Raw genomic sequence first — 26,530 nt, forward strand, 5'->3', positions numbered from 1 at the left:
ACTGGGGATGACGACAACCAGTGAGGTCGGAGAGCTTGGTGAAGATGTTAGAGGTGTATGAAGGAGGAAAATAAGCCACATCATTATGGATTGCTAAGATGCAAGTGAGTGTACATGGTTTATAGGAATGTAAGGACCTATTTGTATGTTTTGGTAAGTATTATTTGAGAAATAGGGTATGGCTTACACTTGATAATGTATATAATCGTGCTTACATGTATCAAAACTTTTAGGTGAAGCATTCTTTTATTGGTGCATCCTTTCCATACACATTACCAAGGATGGCTAGGAATGTTAGGCATTATCCTTCTACTTCTTGGGTAACTCCTTCGAGGAAAGGGTATGGAAAAAGAAAAACCCAATGCTTTACATCATTTGGGTTACACATGAAACTCCATAGTGCATTGGATTTTTGTGTGTATATGATATTGTTTCTTATGGTAAGCTCAAAGCTTTTAGTTGTTAGCCTCAATGTGTTTTAGGTTGGTTGGTGAAGTCCTTAAATGGTGTTCATCGTGGATCGAGAAACTATGAGCACATTTGATAGAGAGATGGAACAAAGGTGAGGAGAAGCTATGTGAACATTTGATAGACAGATGGAAACAAAGAGCGCCCACTCACATGGCTTTTTAATTGAATGGCTTTTTTTTTTGAAATGACTAGAATTGAACACCACAACAAACACACACTACCTATTACTAAGTGCCTCACGATATCGTTCGAGCAGATTTGATCCCACGACCTCAAGGAGGCACTCGAACACTTCCACCATCTGGACTACCCGTTTTTGGCATTGAATGGCATTTCAAATGCCCCTAATATGGGACCAAAATATTGTAGACATATTAATTAATTAGTTTGCATTTAGAACCTTAGTTTAAATATTGTAGGAACCTTCGCGTGTGGAAAGTCATGGGTGGATGCGCGAATTTAAAATTTTCCCACGGATGTGCGAATTTATAATTTTTTTTGACAATTCACAAGCATTCTCGAACTTTCTTTTCTGGATGGTTCAATGAAAGCTTTATAAGCCCGATGAAGGCCATTTCGATGCTGGGGCTAAGCCGAGAGAGAGAGAGAGAGAGAGAGAGAGAGAGAGAATGTCTACAGTTCCAATCCAAAGACAGGGACAATCTTTGTGATTTAGACGATCACACTCGAATTATTTTTAAAATTAATTTGAATGGGGCACTAATTTAAAAAAATTAGCGCATGGTGATTATATAAGGTTTGTGACCTTACACAATTCATTAATTAGTGCCGACTTGCGAGCACTAATTAATGAGTTTGGGCAGTCACCGAATATGAGTTCGGGCAGTAGACCGAATATGTGAGTTTGTAGCTAAATGTATAGTTTGTGAATTACTTTCATAACCTTACTACTCAAAGCTAAATTGTACCACCACGCAAAGTGGTCTTCGTATGAAGTTAAAGTAAAGGGTCGAGAGGCAGGAGGATTCAAAGCGATGGCGAGCTTGCGCAGCGATTCCCCTCTCGTCAAACGGATCGTGCACTCCTTCCTCCATTTTCTTAACTCAGGTAACTACCCACAACTTGAAGTTTCTGCGATCAAAACTGTGAAGAAAGACGTATATGGTTTTTCTAAACTACGTGAGAGAAGAAGAAAAGAAGTTTGTACACACACACACACACAGAGAGAGAGAGAGAGAGGTTTCAAGCTAGGGCAAATTATAATCTATGGTACCAGAGACAGAAGTTTTAATCCAGGTCTCAGAGAGAGATATGCTTTTGTCTGCACCGATTTTTGGTTTCAACAACCATGAATGCTCCCTTGCTTTTTCAATTACATGCAACCAACATCCCACATCCACACCCCTTTGTAAGTACATGGTACCACATACCTGCATTTTTGGGATGCTAGTAGTCTTCCCCTCTATGCATGCCTCTTACTGGCAGGCGTATATGAACGTGGCCCATTGGGATTGAAATGAGCGTGACTTGCTGCAACCTGCTAGACCACCTTTGGGGTGGCCATGGCAAATATTAAAGAGATGCTTCACATGTAGGTCATAGCCAGTCAAGCAGCTACTGTAGCTGTTTACCCTGTTCTTCTTAACAATGCAAATCCTAACAATCGGTTTTTTTACCATGTGTAACCCTGTTATTTCTACTGCAGTTGAAGTGACACCCGGGGTTGATTCAGAGGCCGTGATTGTTGCTAGCCAGTGCCTTGCAGACGCTTTTGGACTGGATGTCTCTCGAACAAGTGAACCGATGCCAGACTTGGCTCAGCTCTTCATACAGTCTGGATATGATGCCACAAAAAGAGATTTAATGGAAAATGAAGGCACAGAAACAGCACCACATGTGACGTTAGGTCCAGATGCTGCTGCTGCTGGTACCTCACATGATGCTGTAAGTGTTCCTAGGCTTTTCTAATGATTCTTTTTATTCAAGCTAAGTCATATTAATCATGTTGTCGGGCTCATCAACTTTTACTCTACCTTTGCTTTTGCAGAAAGGTTGTTCTACTACAATGGATGGCACAGTTGGTAAGGTTTTCAAATGTTAGAACTTTGTTTAATAGTGTCAATTTTGTTTGATGGGCTCTTAGCAACTTTTAAGATCAAGACCAAGATGTGAATGGTATTTGTCACCATGCACTACAGTGCAAAGTGCATGTGACAAGAAGAAAACAGGTTTTGAGGTCAGACACGAAGGTGGTCCAATGAAAATGGAATTGGCCTATGAGGGGGTCTGTGTGAAGTTGTGACCAATGCTGCCATCAAGTAACAGCTTGCCCCCCAATGAGTTGGGGTGCTGCTACGTGGACTTTGTCTTCTCGATCTGTAATTTTAGCTAAAGGAAAATGTGCTTCAAATTGATGAATAAATTGAGTAACAACCACATGATCACACTTACCATCATACTTACTAAAATTTGGAGAGGTTCGTATGACGGTGGTGGTAGGGGCGGTGGAGGACGAGGAGTTCGGAGCCTGCTGAGGGAGGGCTGCCAGAATCTGTGCCATCGTTTGCTGATGCTGGATTTGCACAGCCTCCCAGTTGAGTCTTTGCTGGAACTCTCGGTTGGCTTTTTCTCTGCGGCGCTGGTCTTCCCCATATTTGTATGGCTTAGTTGTTCTTTGTTCTTCTTTGCGGTGCTGGTCTTTCTTATCTCTTTGTTCCTCCGCATGTCTCAGTTCTTTCTCTTCTTCTGCTTTTCTTTTTGCTTCTTCATCTTTTCTTCTTTGTTCTCCATATGGAGAAGGACTTGTGCTGGATTTGAGATGCCTTCTTTGGGCTTCTCTTTTTCGGCAACAAGGTGCATCTTTAGAGAATTGATTTGCTCCATCATTATTCTTCGGAGTTTTTCTGTGCTTGGCAGAAGCATTCTTTTTGTTTGGAAGCTTTGTGCCTCCATCACTTCTTGTTGGCTTTCTTCTTGATGTGATTTCTCTCCCGACATGGTGGAGGCGTGGGTGTCTTTTCCGGACCACAGTTTTACATCCACCGGATGCTCTCACTTCTTTAGGTAGCCGAGTTGGGTCACCAGCCTGATGCTTTGATACCAATGTTACAATGCACTGAGCTTGATCGTGATAACACACAACAGGGTCTTCTTTATATCTTTGTGGTGAGAAACTTTAGCATCCAATTTAGAGAGTAGAGAGAGAGAAGCGAATGAGAATGTAGAAGACGACACAATATTGGGTCCCAAATACCCACTGCAGGCCCTCTCACAAAATTTCCCACAGCTTCTGTTTTCTACTGTTCATGTGTGGCATATGGAGCCTGACATGACATACATGTATGGCTGGTGGAGCCTGACATGGTGTGTTTGTATGTATGGCTCATGAAGCGTGACATGATGTGATTCCCTGGGACTAGCTATCTTGGAGATTTTCTGTATTTAAGTTCTGGGAAGGTTCCAGAAGAATCATGAGCCCTGGACATTTTAGCTGATACAACTGAGCAGATGGGTGTTTCTTCCAGTCTAGCTGCACTCGTGTGTGCATGACTTTGATTTTACCTTTGGATGATTTGTCTTGTTGGCCTGGACAATGCTTGAGATTTTTGCTTGCATTGTCCATGGGGCCGAGGACGCGTGGGCACCCTGTGGACGTGTATGTGCACACTTGTTTGGGACTGACAAGTGGTCTACATGTGTTTTGCAGGTGGTAAGTGTCCCCAAAAACCCAATTTACAGCTTTACGATTTCACATACTAATAGGTTCACACACACTTATAAGTGACCGGACAACTTATAAGTTGTACACACTGGACATGACTTATTTAATACATGTGGCAGCCATAAGGTGGGCATCGGACCTGATTTGTACCATCTTCAAGTAGGCGGCCCCCTTCTGGACCTAAAAAAGCACACGTTTCATCTATTATTGGTGCGGCGGAGCTCTATTACTGGAGGAAAACTCAGATTTGGAGTAGGTGCTTGCTTTTTTGAGTGCATGGGAGCTGGTCGATTGGTTCTATAAACAGCCATCTACCGTGACAAACACCCACCAGGTGTATGGGAGATGCTAGCCGGTTGCTATTGGAGGCTTCCCTCGGCTGGTTTACAGCCCTAAAAAGCGGCTGGTCAGGTCCAAAAACAGGAGAGGAGCTGGTCGATTCATTTTGGACAGGTTCTCTTTTGACCAGGGACTTGCAGGCTTGTGTACTGCTTCTAGACGCTTCCTTTTGGGGCTACTAAGGGCTGGTCAACTGTTGAAAACAGCTTCTCAAGGTTGGTTGACTTGTTTTGTGAGCCATATAGGAGGAAGGGCTGATGTGGGAGTGCTATGGGCTGCCCATAGTTGTCTTGCATGTGCTTGATGCCGGAAGTGCCCTCTTGTGCTGAGGATCGTCAACAAATCTTGCATATGTTTTTATTTTGCTTTGTACTAGAAGAGATAGGTGCTAGCCAGTGGAGAATCCCTAGGCACCCGTGAAGTTGTATTTGGAAGCAGACTCCTTTTTGGTAATCTAACCATAAAGGGGGGGGGGGGGGGGGTTTCAGCCCATCTTCTGGTCCATAGTGTGGTGTATTGTGCAGAGTTACCATCTTCTTTTATCTGGCATGCTTATGTGTATTTTCAGTTTTCATGATTGATAAAACTTCCATGTTACAGTCATCCTTCCATTTATAGCACCCCCCCCCTCCCCCCCCCTTCCCCCCCCCCCCCACCCCACAAGCAGGAGTATTTTGCTTATATTATTCTTTGGAGAATGTTGTACAATGCTTGAGTAAACAAGCGATGTGAATGCCCAATACAAGGACGAGGAAGACCGTACGTCGGCTGAGTATCCACCTAATCTGAGGCTTTGCTGAAGACTCTCCTGACCCATTGATGCAAGTCTAGATAGTTGTAGTACTGCACATATGTTGGCTGAATGTGTGAAGAGGAGCTCCCTTGATGCTTCTGCACTTTGTTGAATACCTGAATATTTTGTGTGGGACTGAAGTATGTGAATTTATATGGCCTTCTAGTGCTGGTCGGCTGCCTGAGAAGGCTGTTGGCTTGCTGGTATTTTTCCCACTACTACATTAAATGCTAGTCGGTTGCTGTAAACAATGTCGGCTGCCGTTATTTCCGAGTCGGGCTGCTGGCCGACTGGTCACCTAAGCCACCAAAAATATCAGAAGAATGCAAAATTTCCCAGTATGAAAGGGGTCTGGTGGACTCCAGGATGTCTAAATATTTGGAAAGTACAAGCTTTGGGAATGGGGGATTATCCTAGAATACAAAGGACCACACTCCTAAAATTTAGGAGAGTTGCCATTTTTGGCCCGACTCCGATGGAAATTCTGTTCGCGTCGTTACATCTGGAATTGAGCAGATACCAAGAGTTGGCAAAGTGCCTATGACAGAATGTCTACCAGTTGGGATATTTTTAGAGATAAAGTTTATGGAAGGACCCATCTCTTAGATTGGGACATGTGGCAAGAAAGTGGACCAAAGTGAGACAAGTGGCCTGACACTTGTTAGAAAGTGCATCAAAGTGAGACAAGTGGCCTCACACTTGTCACTTCAGCTATTGAGTGGCTCTCCACTTGTCGTTGTTGCCTTCTCTTGCCATTTTAGCTCATGGGAGGCCCAAATCTATAAATCGGAGCCCTCTCTCTTCATTAATAGAGGCTCTCTTGCTGCACACTAGCCTCTACCACTGTTACAAGCTGCCCTAATGATGGCTACTCTCTTTCTCTCTCTCTTGAAGGCTACCCATGAAGAATAGCGGCTGTTGGGGACTGTTTTGGAGGCTTCCATCGCGAAGAAATACTGAAGGCAAGAGTATTTAATCATTTATTATGATTTCTAGCCATTGTACTTGTTGTACCAACCCTTGTACCAGCTTCTGTACTTGTACCACCCATTATATCGATTGTACCAACTTCTGTACTTGTTGTACCAGCCATTGTACCTGCTATACTAGTCACTGTACATGTGCCAACATTTGTACTTACTGTATCTGCTGTACCAGCCACCGTACTGGTTGTACCAGCCACTGTACCGGTTGTACCAGCCATTGTACCTGCTGCACCGGCTGAATGGAGAGTTGTACTTGCTATACCAGCTCTATTGCATGAAGACCCGTGGTTTTTGGGAAAGAATCAGTACCCACACGGAGGTATATGGATTATGTTGTTGGCTCGACATTTCTACAGCCTATGTTCTGGCTTGGTAGCCTCGTGTTGGGCTGTGTTATGGCATTTGTATATTGATAATCCGGCATCTCCCGTGGGGAGAGTAAGGCCCTCAAAGCTTGTAGTTGATATTATTCTGCTTGGGTAATAAAATACTCCAAGGGGGGGGTTGGCCCATTCCGGCCTCTATGCGGTGTCACACGTGCAAGCTCCATTTTCAGCATTTGTGGATGTTTTGTCCAGCTTATATGTTTTATGCAAAGTGATGATGGACATGTGTTAAGGTTGTGGCCATGTTTAAATGTTTTAATATGCATTGATGGTATCAACAAGTGTGTCAAAGGCCCTAGTCCCCCGGGCACCCGCCGCGAGTTACATTGGTATCAGAGCATAGGCTTTCTTAGAAGCGGAGGCTTCCTTCTATCAATAAGGAAGAGAAAAGATCTCAAGTGGGGACCACACTTACCATCATTGCTGTTAAGCATGGCCAGCCACTTCATAGCTTATGAAGCAAGAGCATGAGCAGGAGACAGCTTGTTGATCTAAGAATTTATGAATTCACAAAATTTATCTTGGAAGTATGGAGTTTGGCTTTATGTGCACACGTTTAGCACTCTTTCCGTATAGATATTGTGGATTATATTATCAAGCTTACAGGCAAGCTATACGGAGATATATCTCAGGATATCTTAAGGATATGGTGACGAGATATTTCTTTTGGCTTCATGACCAACCTGGCAAAGAAAAGCTAAGTATACTTTGAGTTTGCAAAGTTGGTGCTTTGGCTATTTACTATGAAGTGTTTTTGATGTTCAGTAACCCTTGTATAGCCATGCAAGGAGAAAGGTGGTGTTGTTTGCCTTGAGATGGTTTCAGGGAAACATTGTTTATGGCTCCCTTTATTGGGATGGATTATATCTATGGAGATTTCTTTCTTGGACAAGATTATGGACGAATCTATCCCAGTTTATAGAGAAGGAATATTTGGATATCTCATGGATATGATGCTTTGATGGATAAAAGTCCACCTCTACTCCAAGGTGTGTGGTTAGCACGGAGTATGTTGTAAGAGTTATGGTATACAAGTCTGTGGATTTCTGGACTTCTTTTCTAGGGATTTGGATCTATCCTCAGGTTTATGGATTATTCTTTTTGGCTCCCTTTATTTGGAACGCATTGGACTTATGAAACTCATGGTTCACATACCCTGTGTCTCTTGTCCTACATGCTCTCTTGAAGATTGTTTCTACCATGTGTGGGTGGAACAATAGAGAGCAGACGGAAGGGAACATGGGCACTTCAGAGGGTAGTGTCGAGCACAACATGCCGTGTGTAGTGTTCTCTTGTCCTACGTGCTCTCTTGAAGATTGTTTCTACTATATCTGGGTGGAACAATAGAGAGCAGATGGAAGGGAACATGGACACTTGAGAGGGTACTGTGAGTTGGTGGCCGAAATGCATATAAACTATGTGTAGTAGAAATGCGTATGGAACACCAGGTTATCTATGCCTGCGAGTGATTGTTTTATCTTGTTACTTGAGCCCACCTCTCATCCAAGGTGTGTAGTTAGAGTACCAACACAGAGTGCAAGTGGTAAAGTGGACATGACACCTGGTTGGCACGGGACTTATGTCTATGCCAAGGGTCATGTGGACTGATGCCTTGTTGGCAGGAGACTTATTTTGTCTTGCCCATTTACTTGGGACATGGATTATGATATCTGGACTTATGGGACTGATTTATCTCGCCCATTTATTTGGGACATGGATTTATTTATTTATCTTTATGCCATATTAGAATCACTATCTCCCCATACAGAGGCCAAGAGGTTCATTGTTCATCTCAGCATGCATGTGGATTCATGTTGGGATTGTGAGAGGGCAATTCAATGAACACTCCACCATACACGTGGATTCGTATTGCGATTGTGTATTGAGTGTTTCATTGTTTCCACACCATACTTGTTGATCAGAGTTGGGATTGTATGGGAGAACATGGGAATTATTGGGATTGGGAGAAAGGATTGCCAAAACTATGGAGAACCAGCTTTTCTATCACCATGGTTTGCGCTCTTGAATGGCACTAGTTTGTGGCATAGCACATGTTTTTGTGCGAGGCACTAGTTTCTTATTTAAGTGTCTTAGCACTTGGTTGGTGATTTTCATTGGCATATGATTATCTCATTGATATTGGTGATTGAGACACAATTGGCTCTTATGCCTGTGTCTAGCATATCTTCCATGGAATTCTCGCCCATTTATTTTGGGACATGATTTTGATATTGGTATTATGGAGACTTATTTAGTCTCACCCATTTCTTTGGGACATGGATTCTTCAATTATATTAGATTTTTGAGACTGTCTCGTCTCGCCCACTTGATGGGACATGATTATATCTTGAATATATGGCTTGAAGCTTAAAGTTGCGGACAACTTTTAAGAAGTTGGGGAGGATGTCACCAGCCTGGACATTTCCCAGTATGAAAGGGGTCTGGTGGACTCCAGGATGTCTAAATATTTGAAAAGTACAAGCTTTGGGAATGGGGGATTATCCTAGAAATCAAAGGACCACACTCCTAAAATTTAGGAGAGTTGCTATTTTTGGCCCGACTCCGATGGAAATTCTGTTCGCGTCATTACATTTGGAATTGAGCAGATACCGAGAGTTGGCAAAGTGCCTATGACAGAATGTCTACCAGTTGGGATATTTTTAGAGATAAAGTTTATGGAAGGACCCATCTCTTAGATTGGGACATGTGGCAAGAAAGTGGACCAAAGTGAGACAAGTGGCCTGACACTTGTTAGAAAGTGGATCAAAGTGAGACAAGTGGCCTCACACTTGTCACTTCAGCTATTGAGTGGCTCTCCACTTGTCGTTGTTGCCTTCTCTTGCCATTTTAGCTCATGGGAGGCCCAAATCTATAAATCGGAGCCCTCTCTCTTCATTAATAGAGGCTCTCTTGCTGCACACTAGTCTCTACCACCGTTACAGGCTGCCCTAATGATGGCTACTCTCTTTCTCTCTCTCTTGAAGGCTGCCCATGAAGAATAGCGGCTGTTGGGGACTGTTTTGGAGGTTTCCATCGCGAAGAAATACTGAAGGCAAGGGTGTTTAATCATTTATTATGATCTCTAGCCATTGTACTTGTTGTACTAGTCCTTGTACCGGCTTTCGTACTTGTTGTACCACCCATTGTACCGGCTATACCAGCTTTTATACTTGCTGTACCAGCCATTGTACATACTGTACTAGTCACTGTACATGCTGTACCAGCATTTGTACTTGCTGTATCTATTGTACTAGCCACTGTACCTATTGTACAGGCTGTACCAGTCATTGTACCTACTGTACCGGCTGAATGGAGAGTTGTACTTGTTGTACCAGCTCTATTGCATGAAGACCCGTGGTTTTTGGGAAAGAATCAGTACCCACACGGAGGTATATGGATTATGTTGTTGGCTCGGCATTTCTACAGCCTATGTTCTGGCTTGGTAGCCTCGTGTTGGGCTGTGTTATGGCATTTGTATATGGATAATCCGGCATCTCCCGTGGGGAGAGTAAGGTCCTCAAAGCTTGTACATGATATTATTCTCCTTGGGTAATAAAATACTCCAAGGGGGGGGGGGGGGGTCGGCCCATTCCGGCCTCTATGAGATGTCACACGTGCAAGCTCCATTTTCAGCATTTGTGGATGTTTTGTCCAGCTTTTATGTTTTATGCAAAGTGATGATGGACATGTGTTAAGGTTGTGGCCATGTTTAAATGTTTTAATATGCATTGATGGTATCAACAAGTGTGTCAAAGGCCCTAGTCCCCCGGGCACCCGCCGCGAGTTACATTATGCATGGTCGTGGGGCCCTATAGGGGGCTGTCGGCCTGTTTAGATAGGGCCGACTGGCTGCCCCTTGTCATATATATATGAGCACTTGCCCCCCCCCCCCCCCCCCCCCCCTTGTTGTACTGGATTTAGGTGCATATATGAGAGTTTCAGCACACGTCTCTCCTCTAACACTTTTGCGTATTTTGCTATCTATTTCCGCTGCACATTCCGACATGGTATTAGAGCTCAAGGTTATGGAGATAGTGAGAGCTTGCGGGGCTGTTGTGTTGGAGAGTGTTCGGGCTGGTCAGAATGTGGAGAAGCGGGTAGAAGGCGGCCGTCAATGTTGGACAGCCACCTTGTAAGAAAGCGCAGCCTCTTCAAATTTTTTTCCCACCCACCCTCCCTTCACAAGACCACATGAACCCCTGAGATGGTGGATTGCTCGAGATGGCGGAGAAACCTGTGAAGATCCCCACCCTCCTGACGTTCCTGAGAACAACTATGGCATTTGGCTGACTTCGTCATGGTTGGAGTTTCAAGGCCAGATCCAGAGGAGGAGGACTCTTCACTATCAGTCAAAGAGCAGGATGCCCAGGGACAGTTGTGGGATCGTGTCAATGCCTATCTGCGCTCTTTCATCTTCCTCAATTGCACACCCCAAGTGATCAACCATATCGAACAAATGACACTGGCTCGAGGGATTTGGCAGCACTTGGCCTTTCTGTACAATCGGGTATCACCCATGAAGAGAGTTTCCTTGGAAGTGCAGATGCGAGTGATGAATCCTGCAAAGTCTTCGATGATGCGGGAGCACATCAACAAACTCCAGGCTCTTGAGCAGGAGGTTCTTCAGGCTGGGAAGGAGATATCATCAGAGACGTCAGGAAGATGCTTGGTGTAAGGTCTGTCCCTCTCAGTACTCAGCTTTCTATTCCTCTTTGATCACCAGCGGGAGGCTCAGCACCATTACTTGGGAGGAGCTTGTGCCAATGATCTTGGACTAGGAGGAGCTAATTCTGAACCCTCCACATGCGGAGGTTATGAGGCATTGACTGGCCAGCAATCAAAAGGCCGCAAAAGCAACAAGGGCAAAGGGAAGTCTTAACAGTCGAAGTCTTCTGAGAAGAAGTCCGACTCAGATCGTGATGCCTTGAAGGCGGAGAGAACCTGTAATCATTGTGTCTAGAAGGGTCGCTACTGGAGGAAATGTCCTCAACGGAGCACTGAGAGGTGTGCAGATTCTTGAGCTGCAGCGCGAAGACTCCAGCTTTCGTGCACTCGGAGATTATGGACACTGGAGCTTCATCTTCTTCGAGCAGGGAGGAGGCGATTGGTCTCACCGTTGGGGATACTCGGGAGCAGATTTTGGACAGTGGTGCTTCTAGGCACGTGACTTCTTCCCAAGAGTTGTTACAAGACCTTTGGAGTGAAACATGTCACATTCCCGATTCACAGTGAGGGTAGGTTGGAAATCATTCCTGATGGCATAGGGGAAAAGCATTCCTCTCCGGTTCTTCATGTCCCATCTCTTGGCTTTCATCTTTTGTTGGCGCATGAGGTTTGCAAGACTAGCATGCGGGTGGAGTTTGATGAGCATTCAGTTGCTATCTGGGACAAAGCAACAAGCTAGGTTGTTTGGGAAGGCGGAGTGGAGAAAGGGATTTACAAATTGTCAACACTCTCTTCTCTTACAGGTACTTAGCTCAGTGATTTGTGGCATTTTCGTTTTGGCCACGTGAATGTGGATGTGATGTGGCGGGCTTTCCGGGACCAGATGGTGGATGGCTTGCCAGATGTTGGCAGTAGGCAGGGACATTGCAGTTCTTGCATTTGTGGGAAGCAGCATAGGGAGTCTTTTCTAAAGCAGGCTACTAGGCGGGCTTCGAAACCACTGGAGTTGGTTCACACTGACTTATGTGGGCCTATGTAGACCTCATCTTTGGGAGGAGCCTTGTATTTCATGCTGATTGTGGATGATTGGAGTAGGTTTACATGGGTGTACTTTCTTCCACATAAGGACCAAGCCTTTGCTTGGTTCAAGGATTGGTATGCTTTAGTGGAAAAGGAGTTTGGATTGCAAGTGAAGATTTTTCAAGTTAAAATGGAAGACCATAGAGAAGAATGGGACTTGGGAGTTGGTTTGGAGGCCGTCAAAACGGTGAGTCATTGGTGTCAAGTGGGTCTACAAGACCAAGTATAAGTCCGATCATCGATGGGTCCGTGGACAAGCACAAGGCCAGACTTGTGGCCAAGGGCTATGCTCAGTGGCCAGGCATCGACTATGAGGACACCTTTGCACCGACAGCTAGGATGGCCACGATTTGGAGTCCTAACAGTTCTTGCCCTTGCCTCTCATCAGCAGTGGCCGGTGTATCAGATGGATGTTAAATCTGTGTTCCTGAATAGTGACTTGTAGGAGGAGGTGTATGTTGAGCAACCTCCAGGCTTTGAGGTTCCGGGCTCAAAAGGTATGGTTTACAGGTTGCGGAAGGCCTTGTATGGTCTGAAACAAGCTTCTAGGGCTTGGAACCAAAAGACTGATGCTTTCTTTCAGAGACAAGGTTTCTAGAGATCAGTTGTAGTTTCGATTTTATCTCTTTCAGGAATGCGGTATGGTCACATTGATTATCCTCTATGTGGATGATCTTGTCCTCACTGGCAGTCTTGTGGAGCACATAGTCATGACGAAGGTTGCCTTGTCAGAGGAGTTTGAGATGAAGGATTTAGGCTTACTCCATTTCTTTTTGGGATTGGAGATTTGGCAGACCCAGAGGGGGTTCTTTGTTTCTCAGTAGTGGTATGTTCATGAGTTGCTGGAGGCCTTTGGGATGGAGAACTTCAAGCCTATTTCATCTCCGATGGACCTGAATACCAAACTTACTGAACATGATCCTTGTGAGTAGGTTGATGCCTCTTTATATCGAAAACTTGTTCATTGATTTCGTTGCTGAACACCAGATTGGACTTGAGTTTTCTAGTGGGGCTGTTGAGCTCATTTATGCAGACACCTTTGAAGACTCGTTGGTTCGCAGGATTGCGGATCTTGTGGTATCTGTAGGGTACGAAGGATCTTGGACTCTTTTATGACACTTTTAGGGGGGGGGGGATCGACGGACCGAGTCAGTCTCCGAGGTTGGAGTGACTCTGATTGGGGAGGAGATCCAGACACGAGGAGATCTATTTCAGGATACAGCTTTAGCCTTGGCTCGGGAGCGATTTCTTGGAGCAGTAAGAAGCAGTCAACTTTTGCCTTGTCTTCCATTGAGGCAGAGTATCTGGCTGCGGTGCTGCTTGTGAGGTGGTGTGGCTAAGGAGGTTACTTAACGAGATTGGGTTTTCGCAGAAGGAGCCCATGGTCATCCAGTGCGACAACCAGAGCTATATAGCTATTCCTCGGAACCCGGTCTTCCATGCCCGGACCAAGCATACAGAGATACAATATCACTTTGTTCGAGATAAGATTTTGGATGGTGACATCTTGCTAGCCTTTTGTTTGATGGAGGACAATGTGGCGGACCTCTTCACGAAGCCTCTTCCTCAGCAGATGCTCCATTGGCACTCCAGTTCACTAGGATTGGTTCCACATCCAGGAGCTGAGAGGGGGTGTTAGCATTCATCTCCCGTCTGTACCATACTATACCATATGGAGTGAGGGCCTGTGATGTGGGTGTGCCCGCTTGCGGGAGGAGTCCCCGATGATGTCCATTTTTTCCATTTGTTCCCAGTTTTGTAGGCATGTCGTGGGGGCTGTTTTTTCTCTCTCTGGTCGTCTGGCCAGGAGGGGCCTGACTAGGGGCTGGCTGACCAGGCCATGCCTGGTCATGGGCCAGCTGACCAGCTTATGCATGGTCATGGGGCCCTATAGGGGGCTGTCGGCCTGTTTAGACAGGGCTGACTGGCTGCCCCTCGTCATATATATATGGGCACTTGCCCCCCCCACTTGTTGTACCAGATTCAGGTGTATATATGAGAGTTTCAGTGTACACGCCTCTTGTCACATGCACCCATGCACTGTGGTACACGGTGACAAACTGGCTCGTCAACAATGCAAGAATCATGTATAGAAGTAGTACCTTTTAGGATTTATTTGTCGTATGCCGTGACCCCTTTGTGAGCCCAGTCCGGGACATGTCAGGCACGAGCTACGTAGAGTGTCAGGTCAGTCCTCTTAACCCACTGTGGAGAATTCAGCAAGTGTTCATCATTCAGGAGCATGTAGATGTCAGCCATAGCAATAGATGCATTAGGAGCATGTAGTTGCACTTCATATAGATGGCCAAGGCAGCCCCCAAAGTGTGGGCAAGCCTTGCAAGGGGTAGACAACCCCTAGCCTTGCATATAGGCTCAGCCGACCAGCCTTTGGCAGGCTGTGGAGCAGTCGGCCAGACTCCTTGAGGTCTTGGGACCAGTTGGCCAGGACTGGCAGCCACCCGACTTGCTACAGGCAGCTGACTGGCATTAAATGCTACTCGGGTAACAGTTGCTACAGCCGACTGACATTTAATGTCAGTCGTGGACATTCTCAGCCAGCCGACAGGCTTATTGTTAGCACATTCATCCCGAGTTTAATGTCAGTCGTGGATATTTTCAGACAGCTGACAGGCTTATTGTTAGCACATTCATCCCAAGTTCCCTTTTGGTCCCTTTTCATGGCCCTTGGTTGTGGGCTGGCCACCCTATTTTTGTACATTTTTCTGGGATTTTTCCCATGTCGGGTACCTTTTTCCTAGTCGGCCAGCAGATCCATGTCCAGGCGGCCATGTTCTCATGTCCAGTCGGCCAGCCCCTTTTCCCTATAAATAGGTGGGCTGGCCTCCCACTTTTCTCATAGTCTAGTCATCCTTTTGCTCCCTCACTTATGAGACTGTTCATGTCTCTTGCTTGGGACTGTATCACTTCAGTATATTCAGCATAGTTGCTTCATATCTCTCTCTCTCTCTTGCACTCTCTACTCAACACACTCTAGTGCTTGTTTGCTTCCGCTCTGTGCACTCATTCATGGTATCATCGCTACCGGTTTAGTGTTAATGTGCTGCCCCAGTCAGCGTTAACTTTCTGCCCGAGATCTGCCTCAATTTTCAGCACCTTAACATCTGCGTTTTCTTCTCAGTTTTGCTGTTGGTCGGCTAGCTTCTCCAGCGCCTCTCCACTGCAGATTCAGGTCTTCCCTCACTGGTTTGATCTCTGAGATTCCCTTCTTCACCTGTCGGCTGCTCCTTTTCAGGGCTGCAGCATCTATCTTGCTGCGTTTTCTTCCCTACAGGTGGCTCTTGCAGTTTTTGGTGTTGAGGTGAGGATTGGTGGCTTCTGGTACCTGTGGTGGACACTCCTTCCGAGATTGTGCATTTTTCTGAGATTGTGCCCAAGCTCTTGTGATGGCTGCCCCGACTACACTTCATATGTTCTTTGAGTCTGCAAAGTTGGATGGCTCCAACTACACTTTGTGGAAGGTGAAGGTGAAATCAGCCTTGCGTGGCGTGGATCTCTGGGATTGGCTTGTTACACCTGCCAATGCCACCCCTCCCACCCTTGCTTCCGGTGGTGTGACTCAGGCACAAATTGATATTTGGTAGGCAAATGATCATCGTGTTTCTCGCTTTGAGGAGCGGATTGGCACCTCTGGTGGTTTTGATGGAGCTTTGGCTACACGAGATAAAGGGAAGAATCAATAGAAGAAAGGGAAAGGGGGTTTTGACAAGAACTCCAAGGATAACGACAAGGATAAAGACAAAGATAAAAGCAGATCTTCTAAAAACAAGGACATTGAGTGTCATTATTGTGGCAAGAAGGGTCATAAATCACCCCAATGTCACAAGAAGAAGTGGGATGAACTCTTCCTCTACAGTGGTGTCTCAAACCAAGAAGGATGATGATATTCTTCTATTAGCAGGTACTTGTCGTGTACTTGCTCTTGTGACTTCTCAGTCGCGGTCGTGGATTGTGGATAGCGGTGCTACTGCTCACATGACACCCCATCGAGATTGGTTCACTGCCAGGACATGCAAGATCACTTTGAATGATTCTTCTTCCGTGCCAGTGCATGGACATGGCACCATCCCCATCTTCCGCTCCTCCAAGGACAAGAGGTACTTCTCTGACGTTCTGTACATTCTAGATTTGGCATTTAACCTTTTGTCAGTGAGTGCTCTTACAGCTCAGGGTGCGGAGGTGATCTTCTCTCGTTATGAGATTACCATTCATGATAAGGAGACTGGTAGCATCTTCGCTCAGGGAGTCCAAGGTAGTGGTCTGTACAAGATGACCGCTTTGCTTTCTTCTGGTTCTTCTTCTGCTCTTTCGCATGCTCGGTTTGGCCATTTGAGCTATCAGCTTCTACAATGAGCTTCGAAGGATGGGTTGGTTGAGGGTTTACCGACCATCAAGGCTCCATCTTCTGTTTGTTTTCTCTTGTTTACTAGGGAAGCAACACCGAGCCGCCTTTCCGAAGGAGGTGATACACAAATCTTCGACATCACTTGCTCTTGTTCATGCAGACTTATGTGGTCCTACGAGTACCGTGTCTTTGAGTAAGACATTGTACATGCTCGTGATGGTGGATGACTTCTCAAGATATACTTGGGTCTTCTTTCTGAAGTCCAAGTATGAGGCTTTTCAGCACTTTTGTGATTGGAGAGTTCAGGTGGAAAAAGAGACCGGTTCCTCGTTCAAGGCTCTCAGGACCAATAGAGGGGGTGAGTTTACATCCCAAGAGTTTCAACAATATTGCAAGGCTCATGGCATTCGGAGACAGCTTACTACAACATATACTCCATCACAGAATGGAGTTGCAGAGAGGAAGAATAGGGCCATTATGGAGATGGCCCGTGCTATGCTTGAGCATTCTTCATTACCTCGACGTTTCTGGGCTGAGGCCGCTTGCACTACTGTCTATATTCAGAATAGGTCTCCTACTGCTGCTCTTCTAGATAAAACTCTATATGAGGCTTTTCATGGTGAGAAGCCCTCTGTTGTTCATTTTCGTGTATTTTCAGCGTATGTACATATGTCTAAGGAACATTGCTCCAAGTTGGACTCGAAGTCTCAGCGCATGACTTTTCTCGGATACAGCATTGTGTCCAAGGCATATCGTCTATATGATCAGCAGGTCGGCAAAGTCCTCCCCCCCCCCCCCCCCCCCCCCCCCCCCCCCCCCCCCCCCCCCCGCCTGCTTATGTTACACCTCCAGCTGTGGATTCCTGAAAGAAGGAGCTGTGGATTCTTACTAGGTTTATGTTGATCAGCCATTGGGATTTGTTGTTCTAGACAAACATGATCAAGTGTACCGGTTGAAGAAAGCTTTATATGGTCTGAAGCAAGCTCTGCGGGCTTGGTACCAGCGGATTGATGAGTTCTTTCAGAAGCTCGGCCTGTGCCATTCTCATGCAGATTCGAATCCTTATATCCTCCTTGAGAGGGGGTTGATTGTTATCATTGTGGTCTATGTTGATGACCTCATCTTTACAGGTTCCTATTCTGTGAGGATCTGTTCAGTCATGGATGCTTTGGAGACAGAGTTTGAGATGACGGATCTTGGCCTTTTGCATTGTTTTCTTGGCTTTGAGATTTGGCAGACCCCGAAGGGCATTTTCTTCTCTCAGCAAAAGTACACACAGGAGATACTTGACAGATTTCAGATGATTGGATGCAAACCGGTATCTTCTCCTATGGATACTAGTGAGAAGCTTTCTCTTCTTGATGCTTCTCTAGGGATTGATCAGGGACAGTATCGGGTTCTTGTCGGTTGTTGGTTTGGTTGACCTACCCCCGATTGGAGTGTGTTTTGCAATCAGCTTATTGAGTTCTTTCTCATCCAAACCCCATCAGCAGCATTGGCAGTGTGCTCTCAGAGTTCTTCGGTACTTGCATGGTACTTTGGACTTTGACATCTTCTATGGCCAAGGATGCACTCTTCTTGGATGGTCTGATTCAGATTGGGCTGGAGATCCAGATACGTGGCGTTCGACCACCGGTTGTGTTTTTTCACTTGGGTCTAGAGCCATTTCATGGAGCAGTAAAAAGCAGCCTACTGTGGCGCTTTCCTCTACAGAGGCGGAGTATCGTGCGGTTTGTTATGCTACATGTGAGGCAATTTGGTTGCGGAGATTATTGGAGGAGCTTGGTTGTCCTCCTACCGGATCTACTCTTCTTTGGTGTGACAATCATAGTTGCATCGCCATCGCCAAGAACCCTGTGTTTCATGCTCGTATGAAACACATTGAGATACAGTATCGTATGTTCATGAACAGGTTCTTGCTGGAGATTTGTGTTTGGAGTATTGTCCTTCAATGGAGAATGGAGTAGATTTGTTCACCAAGCGGTTTCTCAGGCTTCCTTGGCTCCTCATCTTCGGCTTCTAGGAGTATGTTCAACATCTGGTGCTAAGAGGGGGTGTTAGCACATTCATCCCCAGTTTTTGCTCATATTTGGTGTCCCCTTTTAGTCCCTTTTCATGGCCCTTGCCTGTGCATACTTACAGTGCTACTTGTGCTCTCAGCCCAAGGCAAAAAAGCTCAGTCTCTTCAAGAGTTTTTTAGCACACCTTCCCTCAATCTTGGGCTAGTGTATTTCTCTCGAAGATAGCCTAAAAGTCGCCTAAAGCTTATGCACAGTTCTGCCCAGCGTTGGTCGCTTTGTCCTTGCGTTTGGTGGTCAGTCAGTTAGTTTGTCTAATAAATCTAATGGACACAATTCAGCTTGTATACAGTTCTCTAGAAGAAGAAATAAAGCAAATACTCTTGCTTGCCGCGGGGGGGGGGGGGGGGGGGGGGGGGGGGGGGGGGGGGGGGGGGGGGTAATTCGAGACCCCATCTGGTATCGTCTCTACATCTCTTTCAAATTCATGTATACTGTTTTAAAGGATTGCTAAAGACTCACTAAACTCAGGTTTAAAGAAAGGCTTCGTTGTTTCACACGGTCCCTAGCTCGGTGCATGCTACGCCTCTCCTCTAGCACTTCTGCGTATTCTGCTCTCTGTTTTTCAATCTCATTTTTGCTGCACATTCCGACAGCCTCATCATCATTCATTGCATTGATTCCTACGATACAGGCACAATTTATTTCTACAAGGAGTAATGCCCGACAGATGTGGCTTGAGATTCAGAGGAGGCTCGGTGTTGTTTCTTCCGTGAAGATTGCCAAGCTAGAGGCGGATCTTGAGAAGATTTCCATCAGTGAATCTGATAATATCACTGATAAGATTGGGGCTTTACTCACATCAAACTTGAAGAATATGGAAGCGCAATCAACAACGCTATGGTAAATTGCCTCCCTCTTTTGATTCCTTCAAAGTTCATATTTACTTTCGCCAACCTCTTTCATCTTTTGAAGAAGTTGTGAGTTATCTACATGACAAGTGTTTGATGAGAGGCAAAGGAAAGTCGGAATCTACTTTTGTTGCCCAAGACAAGGGCAAGAACAAAGGACGACGAGGAGGCAACAACAACAACAACAACAAAGTTGCCCAAGGAAAGGGCAAGAAGGATGCTAGAGAGACCAAAGGTAAAAAAACCTTGGAGCGTTCTTTTTGTGGTAGATCAGGCCATATGGAAGAACGGTGCTTTGCTCGATGTGATGGTTCTCGGGCAACCAAAGCCAAATACAAAGCCAAAGATAGCTCTCGGGATTTTGACAAGGATTCTGATAAGAGCAAAGGCAAGGAAAAGGTGAAGGAAGTGGGCGATGCCAAAGTGGCATATATGGTGGTTACAGATTCTCTCCCTACCTCTCCACAAGATACTTTCCTCACGATCACAGATATAACTTCTTCCACAGAGGTTAGTGACACACCAATAGAGGTTGAGTGGGTTAGTGACAGCGGTGCTTCCGCCCATATGACCAAACATTCTCATATTTGGAGGATTACCAGCCTCTCTTCTTCGGTTTGCATTGGAGATGATTCTTCCTTGCCTGTTCTTGGTATCTCCTTCTCATGCCTTAGTCTTTGCCCATTGGTTTTGTGGTGCGTGGCCATGAAGGCAAAGTGTGTAAGCTCCAGAAGGTTTTTAATGGTCTCAAACAAGCTCTCAGAGCTTGGTACGGGAAGATACACTCTTGTTTGGTCAGCCAGGGATTCAGAAACAATCCAACAGAGAGCACCCTCTATGTCAAAGAGGATCATGGGGTTTTACTTATGCTCATACTTTATGTGGATGACATCCTGCTTATTGGGAACAATGAGGATGCGATTTCAGCTTCCAAAACTGAATAAAGACCTCATTTGAGATGTCAGATCTGGGTCTCTTGCACTATTATTTGGGCATACTATTTGTGCAGACAGATCACAACATTATGATGCTTCAATCCAAGTACATACAAAAGCTCCTCCATAAGTTTGGCTTTTAGGATTGTAAGCCTACTGAATGAAGCCTCTCCCTCGCATAGTGAAAATATATCTCAATGTGCTTTGTACGTGCATGAAAAACTGGATTCCATGCAACGGCCATAGCACTTTGGTTGTGGTGTTTGTTGACACTCACGAAGATCTACAAGTAACCTTGGCAGCCATACACAATCTATTGTAGCGGTGATGGCTGCCTTGTACTCGGCCTCACAAGTAGATGTGGCAACAGTGGGTTTTTTCTTACTCAACCAAGATATGCATGAGGTGCCAACCAAAAAGTTGTCTCCACTGCTTGCCAATGTTTAGTACCTGGATTGTGCATAAATTTGCCAGCCTGGGAAACACCCAAACTGAATATCTGGTCTTGTGTTTCACAAATATATGAGACAGCCAATTGCTTGGCTATATATACTCATGTCATAAAGGTTGGTAGTCTACTCTATTTTTAGTTGCATGAGTTGCATGAACCATATGCACCAACCATTTGTAGGCTTTACACCAACCACTGACCACTAGCCTAGCCACCACACATTAAATTGGACTAAGGAGTTGGGATTAGATTTATCCAACATGGATGATGGGGTGGTTTATCTTTATGTGTAGCTGTTCTACATCAGGTTCAAGGCAATCAAGCAATGCATGTACATCAATTGCTAGTAGTCACATGTGCATAGATGATGGGGTGGTTCACCTTTATGTGTAGCTGCTCTATGTCAGGTTCAAGGCAATCAAGCAATGCGTGTACATTACTTGCTAGTAGTACTAAATTCTTCACTCTTTGCTGGGGACAGGTTGTGCAGATGAAAGGCTCTTCGAACAATATAGGGATGGATTAGAGAGTGCAGGCTATTTTGATGGGCTTGCTGCAGATACACCTGAGTATCAGGAGCATTTGGGGAGAGCCAGAAATGTCTTCGTTGAAACTTTGAAGGTGTGCGATAAAAAAAAATGTTTTACTAAAATTAAAGTTAAATTTCTTAAAAAAAAAAAAAGGTTGCTGCTGATTGAGTTCATTAATGCCAAATTTTTGATATAGAAGTTGGAGGAATTGGGTTTTGTGTAGCACATACGCATGCGAGCGCTTATGTTTATTATATATATGTCTGTATGTGTGTGTGTGTGGTACATTATATATGTACGTACATGTACATAAGTGATTATGTACATATCCATCCATCCATCCACCCATCTATCTATCTTTTTGTCTATTTGTGTGTGTGTGTGCACGTGTGCGTGTGCGTGTGTGCATAGAGAAATAAAGAAAATATCTTAACATCTACAGAAGGTCAAAATGGCATATGAGACCAAATACACAATACAAAGACCATGAAGGTCTTAAGCCAAAATTTGGTCCAGCAAAAGAAAAAAATTCAAAGTCCTACTAATCATCTGAGAGAGAGAGAGAGAGAGAGAGAGAGAGAGAGAGAGAGAGAGAACACCATGGTCTATCTACATATCTATGCACACACACACACACACACACACACACACACACACACACAGTACCACGGCTGAATTGGGTTCCTTTCTTATGATAATGTTCTATCAGAAAGTAAGTACCACGACAGGAGCTTCAGAACAACACATTCTTGCAGAGTCCTTCAAAGTACAAGGTTGGAGGCACATATTCAAGAGACTTGAAATTTTGGGGGAAAAAAAATATGAATTTGCATTTTCGTCTTATGCTTGCTGCAGGGAACAATTCAATGGCAAGTTCACGTTTTATTGAGGCCATTGATCTATACACGATGGCGATCTCACTCTGTGGGGACAATGCGGTTTATTATTCCAACAGGTGGAAACCTTCCAACTGCCTCTAACTGCCTTCAACTGCCGCATAGTAGATGGTTGGTATTGGTGCTCACATTTTTCTTGCTTTCCAGGGCAGCTGCGCACACACAGGTTGGGAAATATGAGGCAGCTATTGCAGATAGTAACAAAGCTATCCAGCTAGACCCAAACTATAGCAAAGCTTACAGCCGGCTTGGCCTTGTGTACTACACTCAAGGAAAGTATCAGGAAGCCATCGAAAAGGGTTTTCAAAAAGGTTAGTCTTGTATGCACAGATGCATATAGTCATGCATGTATGTAGTGTATGTATTTACATTTGTAAATGTATGTTGCAGCATTGGCTGCTATTGCATCAATCTCAAAATAAAGCCGTCTTAAGCATGCTGTACATGTTGTGCAGCTCATTCTCTGGACCCGAATAGCAAGTCCATTCAGGAGAACTTGCAGGTGAATTGGTTTTTCGGCTTCTCTTCCTGTCAGGTTTGCATGTGCATGGATTCATACAGCTGATTGCCCTTCTATAGAGAGAAAGATTCAATTCGTTTTGCAGGTAGCACAGAAAAAGCTGAATGAAGAGAGAGCACGCAGCAGGAATTCAAATCCAGAGCCAAGTCATCAGCAGCAGCAGACACACAGTAATAATCAGGTATTTATTTGGATACATCTTTTTGCATGTGTGTGTGTGTGTGTGTGTGAGAGAGAGAGAGAGAGAGAGAGAGAGAGAGAGAGAGAGTTATATTTACATCTTCAAAAGACCCAAATGGTTCTATGAGACCAAAATATATTACAATAAGTCCATGAAATGACTGAGTGATGGAAAAAAGGCTTAAAAAACTGGCCACCATAGATTTGATCGTGTGAATAATAAGTTACAAGGTAGCTATGTGGCAGAGGCATGTTGTGTGGTAGTCCATGCTATGTATCTCAAATACAATGCCCATACAAATTAAAGGAGGAGTCACTCTGTTGGGGCTGCATCTATGACGTTATACAGGCTGTTTACATCCACTGCCCGAAAGAGAGAGAGAGAGAGAGAGAGAGAGAGAGAGTATAGTTATGTATACACCAAGGTTTGTGAGGCCAAAAGGTATTTCAATGACTAAGTCATGGAAAAAATAAGCTACCTATGAAGATGAATATGTGAATACTGAGTTACAAGGTAGCCATGTGGCTGAACTATTAGTGTTGGACTACCATGTATCTCAAATATAAGTGCCCATACAAACAAAATAGAGTCACTCAGTCGGTGCTGCATCTTGGACCTCACACAGGCTCTCTACGTCCACTGCGAGAGAGAGAGAGAGGAGAGAGAGAGAGAGAGAGAGGTTTTTTAATGAATAATGGTAATCTTAATGGTGTCTTGTTTGTATTCTAGGGCTCAGAAGCTAGATTCAGCACCAGCATTCCGTTGAATATTATGCAACTTCCACAAGGAATGGCAGACCTTTTTCCTGCAGTCGCCAACTTAGCAGCACAATTTGTCGGGGAGCAGGCAAGTCCAAGAGAAGATGGCATGCATGGCCTAAATATGGATGGGCAGCCTCCTGAAGTAAGGCTGGATGGGAACGTGAATGTCACTGTGGAAGGCGACCCACAGTTTGCAGGTTTGATGCAGTCAATGCTGCAGATGTTTGCGGGAGCGTCTGGCCAGACTAGAAGTGAACAGACAGACCAAAATCCATCCCATGGCAATCAAGATAGTGGCCACTAAGTCCTTGCAATTCACCACCACCTTGGTACTGTTGTGGCCTCTTCTCTAAAGCAACCATCTGCTGAATTTTACTTTCCCGGTTTCCCGTCACGTTGCTGCCCCATCTTGCCCTGCCTTTAAGGCCCTTTTTAGATGACAAGGCATGCAGGAATTGGATGCCAGAGTAATGTTGTGGGCACTCTATTTTCTGTTGTAAGTCTTCTCACATGCAACAGACGGGTAGAATTGTATGACCAACATCAACAATGTCTGCAATCCTTGACTTCATCGTCTTTATAAGGGTATTCTTTCTTTTTTTTGGGGGGGGGGGGGGGGGGGGGGGGGGGGATCAGTACACTCTCAATATATTGCTTTTTGAGCCTGTCTCTACTTGCCAGAGTAATTTTGTCGAGTTTCTAGCCATAATGGCACCAGGGGGGTTTCACTAAAGTAATGCTATGCAACACAGGTGCACAATATGGGTTTTTTTTTTTATAGCTTCAACCAACAGTGTACGCACTTATTGCTACAGGTGGCATTCCATTCTTAATTCAATGATCATGCTTGTTTGTTTAAAAAAATTGATTTTCTTGTGTGAAATCTCCCTTGGGATAATGCTTTCTCACACCACGCTTTTGGTTGGTTATCTAAGAAGCCATGTCATGAGATATATGCACAACGGTAGCTAATTATCAAACAGTGACTCGATTAAGATAACATAAGAATAAATCAATTTTAAGCTAGGAAGAATTGAAGGTTTGTCTAAGCCTATGTACTTGCAGAGGAATACAGTTTATCTAATGCACTGGATATTAAAGTTGAAAGGGTTGTCTAAATTTTCAAACCAAGGAGAGGCAAGAATATCTTGAAAAGAGTGTTGCATGCATGTCGGTCATTAGACAAAGGTGCATTCTAGATTGCTAGCTCAGGGATGTGATCCAAGTTTTAGAACAAAAGGAAGTGAGATTTGGGAGGTTGCCACATGAGTTCTTCATAATGAGAGGCCCATTTATGCCTTCCCTTCTGAATTTGCAAGTGGGTATGATGCCTTCTCAAAGATGGGGTTTGAATCTATTGCCTTTTAGAGATTACTTTTGCCAAATGTGGGTAAGGATGCCTACCTGCTTGCTTGATTGTGAGCTTCAAATTGTGGCACATCGTCAAGCGTCAGTCAACTTAAGTGAGTAACATGGTTTTGAGACATGAGGTTTGGGGGGTGGGCTGCATAATATACTAATATGTGAATTCACAAGGGTGGTTTAAATGTGATTCTTATTTCACTTTTAAAACAAGATACTCGTGACTTCATTTGACTAAGTAGAAAAAAATATTCTCTTTTATAGAGACCTCAAGACCCACACAACTCTTAAGTGGAAAACTTATACAAGAGTTCTTCCCTTAGGTTAGGCTAGGACCCCAATTTTCAAGAGTGGAACTAACTTAGTCAAGTGAAGAAACAAGTGGTCAAGAAGGTTCACGCCTCGATGGATTTTCTCTTTGATGATTACGCTTACAATGGGGATCAACTAAGGGCTTTTGCAACCCAACTTTTCCATCAATGTAATGGTTTTGACACTTAGATGAAGCTGGCCATTTTTTGTTTTTATTTTTGGAGCTTGGGTCAAGGGCAGCTAGAGCCGTTCCCGGACTCGAACATAGAAACACTTTTGTCATTAATTCGTCGAAAGCCGTTAGCCATATTGGGCGTTGGCTCAAAATGAAGCTTGCCATTTGTGAACTACAAAAACACATTCTTCCATTGTTGATTGTTATTTGCAAAAAAACTACTTGGAGAACACCATTAAATAGCAAGATGTTAGAACTAGTCTTTAGAATTGTGTCTCCTATGTTTTTGGATGGTTGTCATCATCTCATTGTCTATTCATGGAATCCTAGACTTGTCATCCTTCCCTTCTTGGCAAGCTTTTCACTAAAAACCTTTCCTGGTCTCCAAATCTAATGAAGATCTATGCATCTGTTCCATCATGTCCCCTATCCCTTCATGCGGGTTTGTTACCCTAACACACAAAAAAAAAAAGAAGAAACATCCAACTACATCTATTATGTTTTTTTTCCCTAACCCACTCCAATCTCTCGCCACACCTCTATTTCGCTATTATCACCTAGCCACCCCCACCAACACTTGTGTCCCCATGTTATCAAGCACTCTCTCTCTCTCTCTCTCACACACACACACACACACACACACACACACACACACACACACACACAAAAAGAAGAAACATCCAACTACATCTATTATGTTTTTTTTCCCTAAC

General features: G+C 44.6%; 1 protein-coding gene across 1 annotated transcript; it reads left to right on the forward strand.

The window, feature by feature from the left end:
- Positions 1 to 1,286: 1,286 nt before the first annotated feature.
- TPR8 (Tetratricopeptide repeat (TPR)-like superfamily protein) lies at positions 1,287 to 24,743 on the forward strand. The gene is made up of 10 exons (XM_086808794.1): positions 1,287 to 1,539; positions 2,138 to 2,376; positions 2,480 to 2,513; positions 21,562 to 21,701; positions 22,320 to 22,383; positions 22,466 to 22,565; positions 22,654 to 22,817; positions 22,962 to 23,008; positions 23,112 to 23,207; positions 23,937 to 24,743. Exons 1-10 carry the CDS (start codon positions 1,467 to 1,469, stop codon positions 24,270 to 24,272), a joined length of 1,293 nt encoding a protein of 430 aa, XP_086664920.1. The 5' UTR covers positions 1,287 to 1,466; the 3' UTR covers positions 24,273 to 24,743.
- The last annotated feature ends 1,787 nt before the right edge of the window (positions 24,744 to 26,530 follow it).

Source organism: Cibotium barometz, chromosome 14 (assembly GCF_041138505.1).
Source record: "Cibotium barometz isolate CiBa-2024 chromosome 14, ASM4113850v1, whole genome shotgun sequence".
NCBI classification, from domain to species: domain Eukaryota; kingdom Viridiplantae; phylum Streptophyta; class Polypodiopsida; order Cyatheales; family Cibotiaceae; genus Cibotium; species Cibotium barometz.